Genomic DNA, 17,974 nt, shown 5'->3' on the forward strand with positions numbered 1-17,974 from the left:
AAACAGCAATGCCGAGATTTAATCTGAATGTGAGATAGCGTCTCAGTAAGAGACAGCTGTGAAGAAGCTTAAGCAATGTTGCCATTCTGACGTCAGCTCCCTGAGCCTGAGGGTGTAGCTGCAGGGTGACAGCCCACTCACTCCCCCACCCCTCCCCTCCCCTTGCCTTCTCCCTGCAGTCAGTCTCACACTTCATGGCATGTGGTAGAGTGACCCAAACTGTTTCTTGACGTTAGACAGTTCTTCAGCTGTGTGCTGCCTGGTTGGAATTTAGTGAGCTCCTAGAGCACTTCGTGCTGGAACACACACACAGCCTTGCGATCTGTTTTTCCCTCCAACATCATTTTTTTTCAATTGTAACCAAACCAGAAAAAGAAAACTATTTAAAAACTGAGTGAAGAACAGATAGGACAGTTTCTTCAGGTAAGCAATTTCCAAGTATCTACATAGGTAATGATTTCCTTTTAACTCACTCTGTGTTGCTGGGGGATCCACTTTTCTTTTAGCAATTTTTTTTTACATTTTTCCTTTCAAAGAAGTTGTTTTTTTTTCTGTGTTGGATGCATCAATTTAACTTCAGGTCCTGTTCAAATCTCCCTTCCTGCTTTTGCTAAAATGTATTTTTCATTCACAATTTTGCCAGTATTTTGAATTAATGATTGCAATTATGGAAAGATTAAAATCTAATTTTTGTGTATTGCTTTATCAAATTAGAAAGGAACTACCAACTATTGGCATCCTTCCAGCTCTTGAATTGCTTTAATATTAATGGCCCACATTTTGCTGAGGCATCTCAAAGTGTTAATTCAACTACCCCCCCCCCCCCCCCCCTCCCCCTTGCCCTTCAGTTCGAAAAAGACTTGCATTAAAAATTGCTGGAATGGGGGCTAACAACAGGGGTCAACAGGGCACCAGGGATCATGAGTGAACAGCAGGGCAAATCATCCAGCTCCTTAACTAATGAGATTTAAGGGTTGAAAAAGAAACAGAAGACCAGCGGGAAAGGAAATAGGGTGAAGAAGGGTCAAATCAGATGCAGAAAGAGAAACAGAACGTGGTAAAGATTGGATTGAGAGAGAGAGAGAAAAAGACACCAGAAGGGAACAATAAGAAAAGCGTGAAAAATTTTAATTTCAAAAATTCCCTAAGAGTAATGGGGGTGATGGTGCCCTCGTGATAATAATCAAGAGGCCCAGATTAATGCTCTGAGGACATGGGTTCAAATCCCGCCATGGCAGTTGATGGAATTTAAATTCAATTAACAAATCTGGAAGATAAAGCTAATCTCAGTAATGATCACCACGACACCATTGCCGAAGGTTGTAAAAACCCATCTGGTTCACGTTCTTTAGGGGAGGAAATCTGCTGTCCTTACCCTGGTCTGGCCGACATGTGACTCCACACCCACAGCAATGTGGTTGACTAACGGTCCTCTGAAATGTTCAGTACAGGAGCAATTACAGATGGGCAACAAATGCTGACTTTGCCAGTGACACCAACATTCTGTGAAAGAATTAAAAAATTGCTACCCGCTGGAATGAAAATCCATGGTCTAAATTGTTTCCTTTCTTGACCAGAGAGGTTGAGGTTGCTTTGAAGGAACAATAATCTTGTCATTATTTAGCTACTTATGATGCTAAGTACTAGCCTTAATTTTCTGGAGCAAGTTTCATTATGATTAATGTGGAAATGCAGCAACTTCTTAAAACCGGCTGGGAGGTTGAGGCCGAGCACTGCTTTTTGCGAGGCTAATGGCAGAGGAGCACAAATCATCAAGCGTTTTGCTATCACAGGGTACCTCTCCCTCACCAAAGTTTCTTGGCTATTTACACATTAAAAATGGCATGCACCGTTAAAATTGTTGCTATTGCAGCAAAATTCTGGGCCACTGGGCTTTGTAGCCTGCACTGCTATCATCTCTCAGCGCACAGGTATGACACAACTATCAGGTTTACTGAGGCTGTCAGCTGGAGTGACATTCTGTTTTTGGCCTGGTCTCCTGGGGTACCAATGTTGGCAAGTTCGGCAAGTGAGAGACCCACGTCCCATTAAGCCCAATATAACAACAGCTCTGGAGGAATTGTGAGCAAGCCATGCAGACTTAACTGAAGTCTAGTGCATTTATATATCACTCTCACACCCCAAAGCCTCTCATGGCCAATTAAGTCCTTTTCAAGCAAAATCTATGTTGTAATGTAGGAAAATAGCAGATTTCTCCTCAGTGACCTGGCCGACATCTATCTCTCAATCAACATCACTAAAAAGCAGATTATCAAGTCATTTGCTTCATTGCTGTTTATGGGATCTTGCTGTATGTAAATTGGCTGCTGTGTTTCCTACATTACAATAGTGACTACATTTCAAAACTACTTTAAATGTTAGTCTTGTCTACACAACGAACCCTGCATTCCAAATCAATTCCCTGTATATAAAGCACTTTGAGATGTTTCAGAGGGAGGCGCTGCATAAAATATTTTCTCAAATTAGAAATGCCTAGTCTTTAACTGGTGCTTAAATATGTGCCTTGGTTTAAAGACCAGCTGATGTTTCACTGAATTTTTAAGTATTCTAGACAGACACTAAGTGCAGCACTGAAGGAATGCCGCACTGTTAACAGAGCCATCTTTTGGATGATTCGTTAAAGCAAAGCCTTGTATGTTATCTCAGGTGGACATAACAGATTCTATGGCACTATTCAAAGAAGAACCAGTGAGTTTTCCCACTGTCCTGGCCAATATTTAATTCTCAACCAATACCTAAAATAGATTGTCTGGTCACTTATCTCATTGTCATTTGTGAGTACTATCTTACTGAGTACAAATTGACCGCAAAGTCCCCTACATTACAGTGATCACACTTCACAAGCATTGGTTAAAAAAGCATTTTGGGACATTCTGAGGTCATGAAAGACGCAATCTGTCTGTCCATCCATCTGTCCGAACATCCATCCATTCGTCCATCCATCCAGCATTCACCATCCATCCATCCATCTGTCCATCCGTCCGTCCATCCATCCGTCCATTCATCTGTCTATCCATACGTCCGTCCGTTCATCTGTCCATCCGTCCATCCACCCTTCCGTTTATCCAACCGCCTGAGTTATGAGCTACAATTTAATCAAACAACCAAGATAACTGCACAAAATTTGAATTTGATCAACAAAATGTTGGGTGAATTATCCCTTACTGTGGCCACGCTGAAGGGATGTATCCGGTTTGAAATCTCCTCGCTCAGTGAGTTGAAAAGATGGCCGTCCACCAAATGCTTGGCTGGTGGGAGAGTGATTTTCAGTGAGTTACCCCTTTTGGAGACTTTTGTGCAGATGCTGCTCTTCTCTGGCGCTGTCTATATACACCACAACGCAATAACTGCCTCCGGCATAATATAACAGGGGTCTAAGGTTGTGATAGCATATGAATCAATTGTCTAATTAAAAATATAATCCTTTTCAGACCAACATGGATAATTTTAGTTGAAAGTCAGACATATTTTGAAACAGTGGAAGTCTGCCCAATCTCACCTGAGTGGACTTGTGAAAACGGAGGTGTGAGAATGGTTGAACAACTGTAGCAGAATGACTTAAATCAAAATATCCTTAATTGGATTGGACTCTAAATCCCAAATGTAGTCAAGGTGAACTTGAAGTAGAGACAGATTTGTAAAGATGGCACCTCCTAGGTCTCTGTAAGGCCCTATAGAGAGTAGCAGTCTCCCTTGCTTATCTTGTTGATATTAGTATGGCCAGTGCTTTTTGAAACTTTCTTTGTTTGTTTCTGCTAAACTGCAAGTACATTGCCTGTTAGCTCTTCACTTTATTCTACCTACATTAAAATGGAAGGATTTGGAATCAAACTGCGTAATATTAGGGACTAACAAATTGATAAAAAATTCTGTAATCCACTCTTCTGGCAGAAGCATTTAACTCATTTATTTTAAATTGGCTGTTAAATCAGTAAAATAATGGACAGAATAATTTTGTACCAGGATGTAAATCGCATTTGTTATTATTGTTGCACAATGTGATTCTTGCCCAGTAACTTTTAACTCATTAACTGTGATTCTTTGCCTCATACTTTAACTCATTCTTTACCAGGACCACAGATCTGGAGAGCTCTTTAACTACCTCAGACTTCCCTTCCTGTCCATACTTTGTGTCATTAAATCATTGTACAGTATAGAAGGAGGCCATTTGAGCCATCTAGTCACTGCTGGCTCTTTTGAAGAGCAGTCGAGTTAGTCATATTCCCTGCTCTTTCTTTGTATCATTGCAACTTTTTCTCCTTCAAGCATTTACCCCAATTCCCTTTTGAATGCTGCTATTGAATCTGTATCCACCACCTTACGAGGAAGTACATTTCAAATCTTAACTATTCATTCCATAACAAACTTTTACCTCATGTCACCTCTTTTTTTTTGCCAAACATCTTAAATCTGTTTCCTCTGGTTACCAACTCTTCAGCCGTTGAAAACAGTCTCCCTTTGTTTAGTCTATCTGAATCATTGGACGAACTCTTCTAAATTTATCTGATCTTCTGCTCCCTTCAACCTTGTTGATGTCCCGGATAATAAACCTTGACCCTTCAACTAGAAGTTCTCAATATTAACAAGAGGATGTGTTACAGGGTGATTTGATTGAATTTTTCGAAGAGGTGACCAGGTGTGTAGATGAGGGCAATGCATTTGACGTAGTCTACTTGGACTTCAGCAAGGCTTTTGATAAGGTCCTGCATGGGAGACAGATAACGAAGGTAAGAGCCCATGGGATCCAAGGCAATTTGGCAAATTGGATCCAGAATTGGCTGAATGGCAGGAAGCAGAGGGGTCGAGGGGTGTTTTTGTGAATGGATGCCTGTGTCCAGTGGGGCTCCACAGGGTCCCTTGCTGTTTGTGGTATATATAAATGATTTAGATTTGAATGTAGGAGGGTTGATCAGTAAGTTCGCAGATGACATGAAAATTGGTGGAGTGGTAAATAGTGAGGAGGATAGCCTTAGATTACAGGAGGATATAGACGGGCTGGTCAGATGGACTGATCAGTGGCAAATGGAATTTAATCCGGATAAGTGTGAGGTGATGCACTTGGGCAGGACAAACAAGGCACGGGAATACACGATGAATGGTAGGACCCTGGGAAGTACCGAAGATCAGAGGGACCTTTGGTGTACATGTCCACCGGTCTCTTAAGGTAGCGGGACAGGTAGATAGGTGGTTAAGAAGGCATAAGGGATACTTGCCTTTTTTAGTCGAGACATAGAATATAAGAGCAGGGAGGTTATGCTGGAACTGTATAAAATGCTGGTCAGGCCACAGCTAGAATATTGTATGCAGTTCTGGAATCCACTTTATAGGAAGGATGTGATTGCACTAGAGAGAGTGCAGAGGAGATTTACCAGGATGTTGCCTGGGCTGGAGTGTTTTAGTTATGAGGAGAGATTGGATAGATTGGGGTTATTTTCCCTGGAGAAGAGGAGATTGAGGGGGGACATGATTGAAGTGTATAAAATTATGAGTGGCATAGATAGGGTAGACAGGAAGGAACTTTTCCCCTTGGTGGAGGGATCATTAACCAGGGGGCATAGATTTACAGTAAGGAGCAGGAGATTTAGAGGGAATGTGAGGAAGAACTTTTTCACCCAGAGGGTGGTGGGAATCTGGAACTCACTGCCTGAAAGGGTGGTAGAGACAGAAACCTTCATAGCATTTAAGAAGTATTTGGATGTGCACTTGCAATGCCATGGCATATAACGCTATGGGCCTAGTGCTGGAAAATGGGATTAGAATAGTTAGGTACTTGTTTGACTGGCACAGACTCTATGGGCCGAAGGGCCTTTTTCTGTGCTATAGACCTTTATGACTCTATGACTTGGGAACAACTTGATTAAAAAATACAGCGAGCTGATGTCTCTCTTAGTGCTGGTGATTGCCTGTAAATTTGAAAGTCTCTGGTTTGTTAATTTAACCTATGGCACCTATAACTGAACATTAAAGCTCCTGGATAGAAGGATGTAACATTTATTTATTTAGTGCCTTTAATATTTTTTGGATATTTCCAAAATAGCTTACAACCAATGAAATATAATTCACTGTTGTTATGTAGGCAAACGCCAGTCAATTTGCCACAGCAGCAAGGATGCACAATTTTTTCTGAATTGGGTGACTTAATTCGTTTGTTAATTAGACTTTTTGCCTTACCCATCAGCTCGAAAATAATTTTTCCTCTAATGTGAGCTGATCATGTTGCAGTGAGGACAAAGGGGCACCTGGGATCTTAGTGAATGACCAGACCGTGAGATTTAACGATTGAAGGAACAAACAGATGAACAATGGCAAAGGTGGGTGAATTAGAGTCAAATTATGTCCAGAAAGAGAAATAAAGTGAGGCAAAGGAAGATTGGGTTAAGAGAGCAATAAAAAACTAGAAAGGAAAAGTCAGAAAAAAGTGATTAAAGTTTGAAATTCAAGTGTGTAAACTTGGGACTCTTTTAAAAAGCACGAAGAAAAATTTACCGCATGCAGAAACGAGACTTAACAATTTAAATTTTTGGGCCTGAAAGATTGATTAGTATTACATTAACAATTATCACACTGTCAAAAGGATAGTTGCTGGTATTTAACTTACTTACGGTGACAAGTTTAATGGCAATTAATGTGTAAATCCAGCGTAAAATCCAGTTCTTAAAATTAACAAGGGGGCTAAAGGTGAAATGTTGTTTGTTCAAAGTAAATGGGCGAAGTGGTGTAAATAAAATAAAATGTTCTGGAGATTTGCTACTCGTGACATTCCTCTTCATCCCCTGAAACAGCTGGCTGAGTTGCATATCAATAACGGCGCGTGTTGTGAACTGGCCGTTATTTTTCTAGAAGGGTATGGCTCATTCTCTTATTGACATTGTTTTAGGGATGAGTGTTGGCCAGGGCACCAGGAAGACGTGCTTTGAATAGTGTCACGGGACCTTTTACCTGAAAAGGCAGAGAGGGACTCGGTTTAACTCATCTTAAAGGCACTTTCGACAAGGTGGCACTCCCTCAGTTGAAGTGTCAGGCTTCTGCATTGGTTGTGTTAGCATCACAGAATAATATCCGTATCTGCCAACATTTATGAATGTGGTTAGTGCTCGCCGAACCAGGCTGGTTTATGCACAACAGCCTGTTGTGGGTCTTGAACCTCTGCCTTTCTGATACAGAGGTGAGTGTTCCCAAGGTTAAAATGACACTGGATTCCAATTTCTTCCCCCTTCCTTTTGTTTTTTTCCAATAAATTATATAGATTTTTCTTTTTCCCACCTATTTCCATTATTTTTAAATATTTTTAAATCTTTTATGCTCCCCCCATCCCCACTAGAGCTATACCTTGAGTGCCCATTCTTAATTAGCACATTCGTTTAGATATATATCACCAACTTCAACACCTATGTGTTCTTTTGTTCTGTTGTCTGTGACATCTTTTGATGATCTGCTTCTATCACTGCTTGCTTGTCCCTACAACCACACCCCCCCTCCACTTCTCCCCCCACCCCCACACACACACACTCCTTAAACCAGCTTATATTTCACCCCTTTCCTATTTCTACTTAGTTCTGTCGAAGGGTCATGAGGACTTGAAACATCAACTCTTTTCTTCTCCGCCAATGCTGCCAGACCTGCTGAGTTTTTCCAGGTAATTCTGTTTTTGTTCTGGATTCCAAAGCTTGAAGCTTCAAATTTGTTTCTGCAATCCCCAAGCATTTGAACGGAAACGAATCCAAATCATTATATCCTATTACATAGCGATCTTGGTTATCTAATGTTTCCCCCATTGTTCCCAGTGTTTGTTTTGAAACAGCTTCTCTGAGGCTTGTGACCTGGGTGAGGTTAAGAATTCAACATCTTTGCTGACGGTGGTTTCAGTGTTATTCCTAATTCTTGATATTAGTTGAAGGGAATTTCCACATGAGTTCTGATCCACGAACAGTTTTACAACATGAGAAATGGGACTGACTCTTGGCTAATACGATAAATACACTAATGATTACCAGGCGCTTTTTTTTAATGACATGGATTTTAAAATAATCTTTCTGTAACTGTTTCTTCCCCAAGTCTTCATTCTTTGAGCTGACTCTTAACCCCCAAAAAACTGGTGGGTGGGTTGAGATTTTAAAAGTCTAATAGGCGCCTCCAACCATCCAAGTCCCAGGTTGAACGAAGGCAGGAAAAGGGATGGACAATCAGCTGACGGAGGACTGCTCTCTGCTGTCTGCAGCATAAATTGGAAAACGACATGAGTGAACATGAGCCTCCAAAGGTTCTATTACTGTCAATGAATAATGAGTGACTGGGGTTCAAGTTGTTGGGTTCAGTGTCGGCACCGAATCGCCATTGAAATCTTGGCACTTACTTTTCACTGTGGTCACCCACCCCATCCCGCCTTCTACACCAGCCACTGTTGTGACTTTGCTTTGGCCAGTCGCTTGGGTGGTGCAGCTTTCAGGCCTGATGCTGGGACCCTCATCCACTGCACTCGTTAATTAAACTCTTTGGAAAAGACGTCAGGGCAAATGTTTACTGAGGATGTGTAATTATTTGATGAGGGTGGGGTGGGGCTGAGGCTTCTCATCCGGTCAGCTGCCAGCAACTGTATCCTGAACCCCTGCATTTAAGAAACTGCTCCAACTTGTCCAGGGGCCCAATAGCCCCACACTTTTTGATGGCTCTGGGGAATCTCAGCGCTTGGAATGAGGGGTTAACACAAGGAGTTCGATTAGTGCTAGGAATGGTGAAGTGCTTCCGTGCTTAACTCTTCTGATTCCCTGCGTTGCCACTGAAAGGTGCCGAACACGTCTCAGGTGTGCATCTCCCCACATTTGGTGAAACACACTTCATTGGGGTGCCCCTTCAATCGGCCTCCCAGTGCAGAGCATCAGACCCCCAATCGGCCCTCAAAGCTCTCACCATTAGAATGTCAACTCTTTTTAATTTCGTGCTGCACCATCGCTTCAGGTCGGAAGATGGTGGTGCTGAGCTCTCACTCGCAGACCAGCTTGAACCTGCCCTGTGTGACTAAAAATTCTTCCCATCAGCCTGGAGGAGCTCAATTTCCAGGTTTCCCTGCATCCACCAATTATCAATCCTCCCTCCAATTCTTGAACGCATTTTGCTTGTGGTGGAAATCCATGTGTTGCCCCCAGAATCTTTGTAAGTTGATGTGCCTGTGCCCTGCGTGGATCTCACCCCTCCCCATCTTGTGGCCTCCTGACCAGTGAGACATATAGCACACCACTGCCCAGAACCCTCCAATGCCCCTGCACTATTTTTCCCCATCTATAGGCGGCAGATGCCTTCCTGATTGTGAGCATGCCTTCTGCAGCACAGTATAATGCCAGAAACCCCCATGGACCGAGGGGTATTATGAAGACTATCTGTGCACAACATTCTGGCATTACTGACCCTGGACCAATATGCCCTCACCATCCCTGGATTGGGACAAGGAGGGTCTTTGCAAGGTCCGCCATGTAAAATGGAGCACTTCTTCACCTTGCTATCCCCCCATTCTGGCCCCAACTCACTTATGTCCCTTTGTAACAGACTCTTCTCCATTGTGGCCCAGAGGACGTTTGCCCGCCCCGAACCTGCCCATGTCATATTTCTGAGTCGAACCTCTGCCCATTATCGCCCCTACACCGGTGAAGGCCATGCCCTGCAGCCCCTTCCACAACCCCTGTCCACATTGCACATCCCCGGTTGAGGCCATGCCCCGCAGCCCCCTTCTACAAGCTCTGTCCACCATTGTCCCTCCCCGGAGGAGGCCTTGCCCAGTGGCCCTTTCCATTGCTGGTCTGGTAGGTAGAGCCTTGCCTGTGAGAACGATGGGGTGCTGCCTGCGAAGCCTGGCACTGAGTCGAGGTGCTGCGAGCGCTGGGCAATGAAAGGCAGGCGACCAACTCTCGAAGTCACGAGTAATGTGCTAGTCAACAGGTGCATCGCTTATATCTGGTTGTGAAACACGTTGGTCCAATTAGATGCTGAAGTTACCTCTTGATCCACTGTTGAGGGATGATACCGGCAAGCAGGCTTTATAATGAGTATTCATGACACTTAAATATATTCAAACGGCCTTCCCAACATTGCGTATTGGGAAACGCAGTCCGCCATTGAAGCTCCCAGCGGACAATAGAGCCAGCCCTGTTTTCCTGCTGACGTGAACCTGATTTTTTTCATCTCACGATATTTTCCACTCCCACCTGCCATGACACCCGCCACAGGCGGGAGTGCAAAATCCCAGCCAATGTCTGCTCCCAAATGGCAATCTTTAAGCCTGTAACATGGAGGTGGATGGAGATACCATTAAGTGCACCGAATCCCATTAGGGGAGGGCTGAGATTCCACCCTGTGTCTACTTAATTCTCTTAAGCGATACTTGAGACTCCAATAAACTCCCTTTACGTTTTGGATCTCGATTTTCTGATTAGCGTTATTTTCATGCCCTAAGATAAATGGGTTAAGATAATGCCAATTGGAAAAGCTAGACCCTGGACTTATCTGTCCCTCCCCCTTCAGGGACCCTAAAGGGAGATTTATAGACACAAGGTTGAGTGTGTGTTACTCTGCTTTCTACTGCCTGGCACTGTTCCTGTAGTGGGGTATGTGGGTAAAAAGCAGGAAAGAGAAGATTATAACTCAACATATTTGCATAAATATCAACTCTGGTGTTAAAATTTGAGTTTGAACAAGGGTGTTCTAGACAACACGATCTAACTTATTTTAGTGTTGCTCCAAGGTTGGGCTATGAATGTATGGTATTTTGTGAATGAAGATCAAAACTTTCCACAAATGACCCAAAAATTGTTGGGCCTTCATAAAAAACATTCAGTACTTTTTCCACATTTTTGATAAAACTCCCCACAGTAAATTGCTGGCATCTTCAAGGCTGATCAGTAATAATGGAATGTTTTCCTGGCAGCTTTCGTGTTTTCTGTTTGAATTCCACCGAATTCTCAACGTTTGAGCTGGAGTCGAATGTAAATCAGATAAACTGTGGAAACTATTGTAATGTTTTACTCAAATAGTTAGAGTTTTCTTCTTTCAAGTTCAGCATTTTCAACATTCATATTAATGGACAAGAGCAACATAGGTGGAAGTTTTATGGGGCAGAATGTTGCCCTTGGCATGCGGGCTCGGCAGGAGTGAATGGGGGCCATCGGGAAGCCGACCTCCTCCCGCGATCAGGCCTGGAAGGCAATTTCACACTGGCGGGCCAATTAAGGCCCACGCAGCATAAAACGCCAATGGCAGCACTCAGCAGGCGGAGGGGGGGGTGGTGGGGGGGGAGATGCGGGTGTGAGTGGGGAGTGCGAGCGGGGCCAGCACGACCTTCACGCATGCGTGCGAGTGCGCACAGAGCTGCCTCGGAGATGAACTGATTTCAAAAAAAAAAATTAAAAGATTTTACAAATGTTATGAAACATGTCCCCTCATGTGACTCTGTCACATGAGCAGGGACATGTTATTAATGAAAAAATAGAAGTTTTTATTTGCTATTGGAAACCTCATCCCGCCCGTGGATGAGGTTTCCAAAAACGTGCAAAGGCTGCTTGGCCTTTTTGCCTGCCCGCCAACCGTAAGGTTGGACCGGCAGTGAAAAATTTCTTTTAAGTAACTTTCTAATGACCTTATTGGGCCTTTTAATTGTCGGTGGATGCGTTGCCAACTCCGGTGCGCCTGCTGGAGGCTTCACTTTCTCTGTACCCTTCTCCAGTCCTGACAACTCTTCGCTGTAACCTCCTCCAGCCCTGTAACCCTCCCAAACCTCTGTAACTTTCTCCGGCCCCAACAACCCTCCCAAACCTTCTCCAGCCTCTACAACCCTCCCAAATCTTTGTAACTTCCTCCAGCCCATACAGCTCTCCCAAATTTCTGTAACCTCCTCCAGCTCCTACAGCTCTCTCAAATTTCTGTAACCTCCTCCAGCTCCTACAGCTCTCCCAAATCTCTGTAACCTCCTCCAGCTCCTACAGCTCTCCCAAATTTCTGTAACCTCCTCCAGCTCCTACAGCTCTCCCAAATCTCTGTAACCTCCTCCAGCTCCTACAACTCTCTCTTTCTCTGTCATACACCCAGCCTGAAGCCATAAAATGGCGCATCCAGCTGATTTGGCACAAGCCTTTCAAACTTGGACCATGCAGGCCCTGTGAACACCTGGACATGTGTTCAGCTGCATGAGATCCCTCCCAGTCCCCAGCTATCCAATTTGCTTTTGACTTATGTCTACAGTGGAGACGTTTGTGGAAAGACTGAGGCTTGTTTTTGGAGGTTTGTTGGTGAGTTGGGCACTTTCATCCAGGAAAGGAAGAGGATTTGGGTCACCCACGGAAGACCCTACCCGCCGAGGGCTTTCAGGGAACACTTTTCCTGTCTCTATCTCAGTTTGGAGTAATGTCTGAGTTGACTCAGATGCAACAAGGAGGTAATCACAGAGCTGTGGCACAATCTCTGATTCATATAAGAATGTTATCCACTGAGACACAACAGCGATAATAATCAAGATTGAAATTTTGTACCTCCTCACTAACTGCCATCTGAAATCAATTTTGGTGCACCAACTATTGCTGCAACTGAGATTCTCTAACTTTTACAAGAGATTTTCCTTTTTAATCTTCATTTAAAACATAAAACAGCTTGCTGGTCATCAATCTGCTGAAAATTCAACCATATTGAAATATTTACACAGCAGGTTAAAAGTTTAAAAAAAAACCCAAAGTGGTAAAATGTGATTAGAAATCTGTGAAGGGATGAAACATTTCTAGTTAACAGTGTGAAACTGCTGCAATGAACATTTAATGTTTCAGTTTTTTGTGTTTTCAGGCTCTGGTGTATAAGGAAGTGACAGATTCTGCATAGTCCTGGTCTTTGCCTTTTTAATCCTCTAATCTGAGGCATAACTAAGACCAGTGACACTGCTGCCAATGTGAGAATCATCTTCGAGTGTGACACCAATACACTAAGAAAACAGGAGCTGCTGGCTAGGGAGATGCTTCACTGAAGAGAAAACGAGAACAGTTTCCGAGCATTTGGGTTTTTCTATCGGTGGAGGACTAGCTCAGCCTGAGAAACCCAGCCCAGCATGCCTGCAAAAACCCCCATGTATCTAAAGACATCGACCCCCAAGCGGGGCAAGAAGCTGAGACTACGCGACGTTCTGTCTAGCGACATGATCAGTCCACCCCTGGGCGACTTCCGCCACAGTGCCCACATCGGGCAGGGTGGTGAAGGTGACATGTTCGGGGACATCTCCTTTTTGCAGGGCAACTATGACCTCCTTCCGAACCTCAACAGGCGGCCAACTTCTCAAAGCACGGGGCAAGGACTGGATGGGAAGCGCAACTATGAGCGTGCTTTTAACAATGGAGCAGGGGGTTATCCTACCCTCCTGAAGAACGCTGTTTCCCTTCCGGCGTTCAGTGGCGCGCACAAAGGCCAAGACCAGGAGCAAGCACCTCCAAAGCCTCCCAGACTCCACCTGGAAGAAGGCACAGGTCAGAGGTCACTGTCAGTCAGCTGTTCAACAGAATGTTTCCACAGCACTGAAGAAATGTTCACCATCCCAACATTCAGCAAAACAGTTGGATCATCAGTTTCCTTACTGGCAGAATCAAACACTTCCTCTGAATGCTCTGTCATTGGCATCGGGCAGCTGGATGGGAAGAGAGCCTTAATCTTCAACAGTGAGATGTCCCTCAACAACGAGAATCTTTTTCCTTCTGACTCCTACCTGAGTGGTTCTGAATCCTCCCTTGGTTTGGACCTAGATTTAGGGCCATCAATACTGGATGATGTTCTCAGAATCATGGATGGATACAAGATCCAGTGAAATAAAGAAATCTAATAAACTCTGTCCAATTTACCAATGGGGTGAGGTGCTGAAGAAATGACAGTGACATTCAGGATGTACCATTCTGTCCGTACAGAACTATATCATTGGCTGGTGACACTTCAAGGGAATCCTTACTTGAGCCTCAGCCTGAGAGCAAACATTAGAAACTACTCCTTCTGTATAATCACAGATTTATCGCTCACTAAACTGGAACTTCATCCACATGTTGGTGTAAGGAAGTTAACTGGACACAGAAAACAAACTATTACCTGTTCTCCTTTAACTTTATTAAGCTCCCTTCAATGCTGGGTGATATCAGAATTATATACAACTCTGTGAGCTATAATTGCTAAACTATTATTTAAAAACCCTGTTAAACTCTTAACTTGCAACTTTAAAAAAATAGTTATTGTCTGCATTCTCTGTGGAATAGCACAATAGTGTAGAGTTCAGAAATACATGCAAGATATTATGATGGAAATGCCTCTGAAATGATGTTGAATTAGTTAAGGTTTTTCAATAATCTGATAGCATAATGGTCGCCGTTATTAATACCAGCTCTTTATTCCAGATTTTTAAAGCTCAATAAAGCTAGCAGAAATTGGCTCCCAACTCTGGATACTGATGGCTTCCTTTCCCTGTACTCCTCCACAGCCCTACAACCCTCCCAATCTCTGTAACTGTCTCCAACCCTACAACCCTCCCAACTCTCTGTAACCATCTCCAGCCCTACAACCCTTTCAAATCAATGTAACCATCTTCAGCCCTACAACCCGCCCAAATCTTTGTAACTGTCTCCAGCCCTGCTATACTTCCAAATCTCTGTAACCACCTCCAGCTCTACACCCTTCCAAATCTCTGTAACCACCTCCAGCCCTACAACCCTCCTCCAATTCTAACCTATTGCGTATCCCCGGTCTCCTTTGCTCCACCATCTGCGGCCTTTATTTCAGCAGCCTTCGTCCTAGCACTTGAATATCCTCCTTAACCTTCCCTGTCTCTTTACCTCTTTTCTTTCAAGGCAATCCTTAAAACCTTCGACTTTGCCCAAGCTTTTGTTCACCTCTCCTGATGTGGCCTGGTATCAAATTTTGTCTGATAACCGTGCCTCTGAAGCGCTTTGGGATGTTTTACTAGTTTAAAAGCACCATATAAATGCAAGATGTTATTGCTGCTGTTTCCAAATAAGAGCAGGGGCCTACTTCAGCCTGGGAGTAGAATGGGACCAAGGTAGTTTGCTGGTCTGATGTTTACAGTGCTGATGATGAGAATTAGTTTAAAACATTGCTAATTTAACACCTTCAGCTCACGAGACAGCAGAAGGGAGGCAAAAGTTACTTGTTTAAAAAAAAACATACTCGCCATTTAGTTTAGAAATTTCCTGATTGCCCACTCAAAACTAGAACTGTCTAGTGCAAAACTGGACAGGTTGTCCCCTTAATTCTAAACTGTCTGACATCCCCATCGACCTATTGCAGCTGCTGGGTTAGCCATCAGTTGAGAAGGTAAGTGTTGGCCTCTCCTCCCTCATTCCACGAGGGTCGCCAGCTGTGATTAAATGTATTCCTGGAGGTTTCATCACTGCCTCGCTCCCATGCTCCAGTCACTAGTCGGTGAACACATCCATCCTTGTGATGTGTTGCCTTCCTACGCCAATTGGGAAGCAAGAAGACCTATTAGTCAGTTGGCCTTTGCTTGGCTGTCAGCCACACAGCTTCTTTCCTCCCATTTTCAATATTTCTATATCTCGTAAAGAGAAACGTTCAAAGAAAATTTTAAAAAAAACAATCTTTTTTTAATGCCCCTATGATTTTTCTCCAGGGTTGCACACAGCAGTGTCCTGGAGATTGATCTTCAATTTCTGGAGACTCCAGGCCAATCCTGGAGCCTTTCAAGCATCCATTGACTTAGTCGGGAATGTAAAATCCCATTGGCGTAAAATTTCACTCCGTACCTTAGCCAAAACATGCATACCTTGCAATCGGCCAGCTCCCAGCTCCCTTACCCCTGCAGTTGTTATTGTGCCATTATCATTAGGAGTTAGCTAAGAGCAGTGAAGGGTCATTGGCACCATAATCTCCTGGTTTCCCTGAAGACTAAAGCGCTCTTACTGGCAGTCAATTCAGGCTGATCCAACACGCAGTCTTGCAGAGCCTTTCGCTGTCTTGGGACTGTGGGGAACAGAAATGCTTCTGGTTATTAAATGGGAAAATGTTGTGTGCTTTGGTCCTGTTGACCTCTGCTTTTAGTAAGTATCCATTAATCAACGTGTGTCCTTGAGTGGGATATATCACAGAACCGCCATAACTATGACAAGAAATACATTGTACAAACATAATCTTAAGCAGCTAAAGCTCATCAGCTATCTGTGGAATGGAATTTAATCTTTTTTGTTTGCATTTCAAATGTTAAAATGCTTAATTGGTTGTTCCAACAAAACCGAATTCCATTCTTGTGAAATGACTGTTTCAGAATATGAGCGGTAAATAGCCCGCGATGATGACCATGAATGTTGTGCTGGGGAGGCCAAACAATGATGGTGCAGTTAGGTTATGCCTAGGATTACAATGGATATACAGCACAGGCCATTCGGCCCAACCAGTCCATGCTGGCGTTTATGCTCCACTCGAGCCTCCTCCCATCTTTCCTCATCTAAATCTATCATTGTAACTCTCTTATACCTTCTCCCTCATATGCTTGTTCCCTTAAATACATCTACACTATTCACTTCAACCACTCCCTATGGTAGTGAGTTTTACATTCTCACCACCCTCTGGGTAAAAAAGTTTCTTTCTGAATTTCCTATTTGGTTTCTTGGTGATGATCTTATACACTGCGTCTCCTGCCAAAGCACAAGATGGCCACCGGAACCCATCTGCACATTGGCACTGGTCTATGCACACGCAGAAATCCACTGACGTCGCTCCTCTGTGCCCAGCATGCCAGTATCCTCTACACATGCGTCAAAGATGTCACCATGCATCACACCATCTGCCGGTTTCTGTGCCCTTTCTCGAAATAAGTTTTTTATTCGTTCGCAGGAGGGGGTTAAAATTGCCATTTTCCGCAGCAATTATCTTTTACATGTTATTTGACGTGGATAGTCTTCATTCTTCCTTGAGGCAGCTGTGTGCTGTATGGAAATGAGCCCTGCAGATCAGGAGCAGCTCCCTGCCAGCTATTCAAATGTTTTAAAACAGAGCAAAGTAAGTCAGTTACAGAGATAGCCAGTCAAAAATAAAGAAGAAAAAAACAAGGCCACTAAGACATATCAAGCTGCCTAAAACATGCCATCTTTGTTCCTGGTCGTTACTCTCTCGAGGTAAAGGAGTAAAACAGTACAACTGCGCCTGCACGGCATTGGCAGCGAATGTTCTATTGATAACTTCTAGTTTTCAAGTCTTCCCCACAAATGGACACATTCTCTCTTTGCCAACTCTTATCAGAACCTTTCATAATTTTAAAGACCTCTATTGGGTGACCTCTCAGCCCTTTTCAAGAGAATAGAGAACCAACCTGTTTATCCTTTATCTGTACCCCTGCCCGCCTGATATCTCCCTGAGAAATCTTTTGCACCCTCCCAGTCCCTCAATATCTTTTTTATAGTATGGTGACCAGGATATCCCCAGTTGTGGTCTAGCCACAGTTCAGTACCGGTTTAGAATTACTTCCTTACTTTTCAGTTTTATCCCTCTAAAAATAAACCCATTGGCATTGTTTGCTTTCTTTAGGACCTTGTTAACCTGTGGTGCAACTTTTAGTGATTCATGTATTTGTACTCTGAGATTCCTTTGCACTTTGACCCCATTAGCTTCCTATTTCCAAAGTAAAATGCAAACCTCCTTACTTTTCTTGCCAAAACACAATAATGCACATTGTTGAAATTCATTTGCTAATTATATGGCCGTTCTGCTAGTTTGCTGATATCTTGTACTTTTGTTGCAGCCCTCCTCAGTATTGACCATTCCCACAATTTGGTGTCATCCGCAAACTTAGAAATTGTGGCTAGGATTTTCAGCTCCCGATCGCGGTGGGAGCCATGGCAGGCGTGAGAGCTAAACCTCAGGGGAAGGCCCAAAACCGGTTTTACAACGATGTAAAATGAGGAAGCCGTCGTGCGCTTCAGCT

General features: G+C 43.6%; 1 protein-coding gene across 2 annotated transcripts; it reads left to right on the forward strand.

Annotated features, from left to right (window-relative positions):
• The first annotated feature begins 166 nt into the window (after nucleotides 1-166).
• Nucleotides 167-14,458, forward strand: zgc:154093 (uncharacterized protein LOC777623 homolog). Of its 2 annotated transcripts, XM_041179089.1 has the most exons (3): nucleotides 167-423; nucleotides 6,200-6,332; nucleotides 12,838-14,458. In XM_041179089.1, the coding sequence occupies exon 3, from the start codon at nucleotides 13,097-13,099 to the stop codon at nucleotides 13,841-13,843; it is 747 nt and encodes a 248-aa protein (XP_041035023.1). In that variant the 5' UTR covers nucleotides 167-423; nucleotides 6,200-6,332; nucleotides 12,838-13,096; the 3' UTR covers nucleotides 13,844-14,458. The 2 variants fall into 2 exon arrangements, with proteins under 2 accessions (XP_041035023.1, XP_041035024.1); XM_041179090.1 differs by lacking the exon at nucleotides 6,200-6,332.
• Nucleotides 14,459-17,974: the final 3,516 nt, after the last annotated feature.

The sequence above is a fragment of the Carcharodon carcharias genome, chromosome 34 (assembly GCF_017639515.1).
Source record: "Carcharodon carcharias isolate sCarCar2 chromosome 34, sCarCar2.pri, whole genome shotgun sequence".
In the NCBI taxonomy this organism is placed as follows: domain Eukaryota; kingdom Metazoa; phylum Chordata; class Chondrichthyes; order Lamniformes; family Lamnidae; genus Carcharodon; species Carcharodon carcharias.

Excerpts from the sequence above, each read along its gene's own strand:
- zgc:154093 (XM_041179089.1), top strand. The coding sequence starts at position 13,097 with ATGCCTGCAAAAACCCCCATGTATCTAAAGACATCGACCCCCAAGCGG.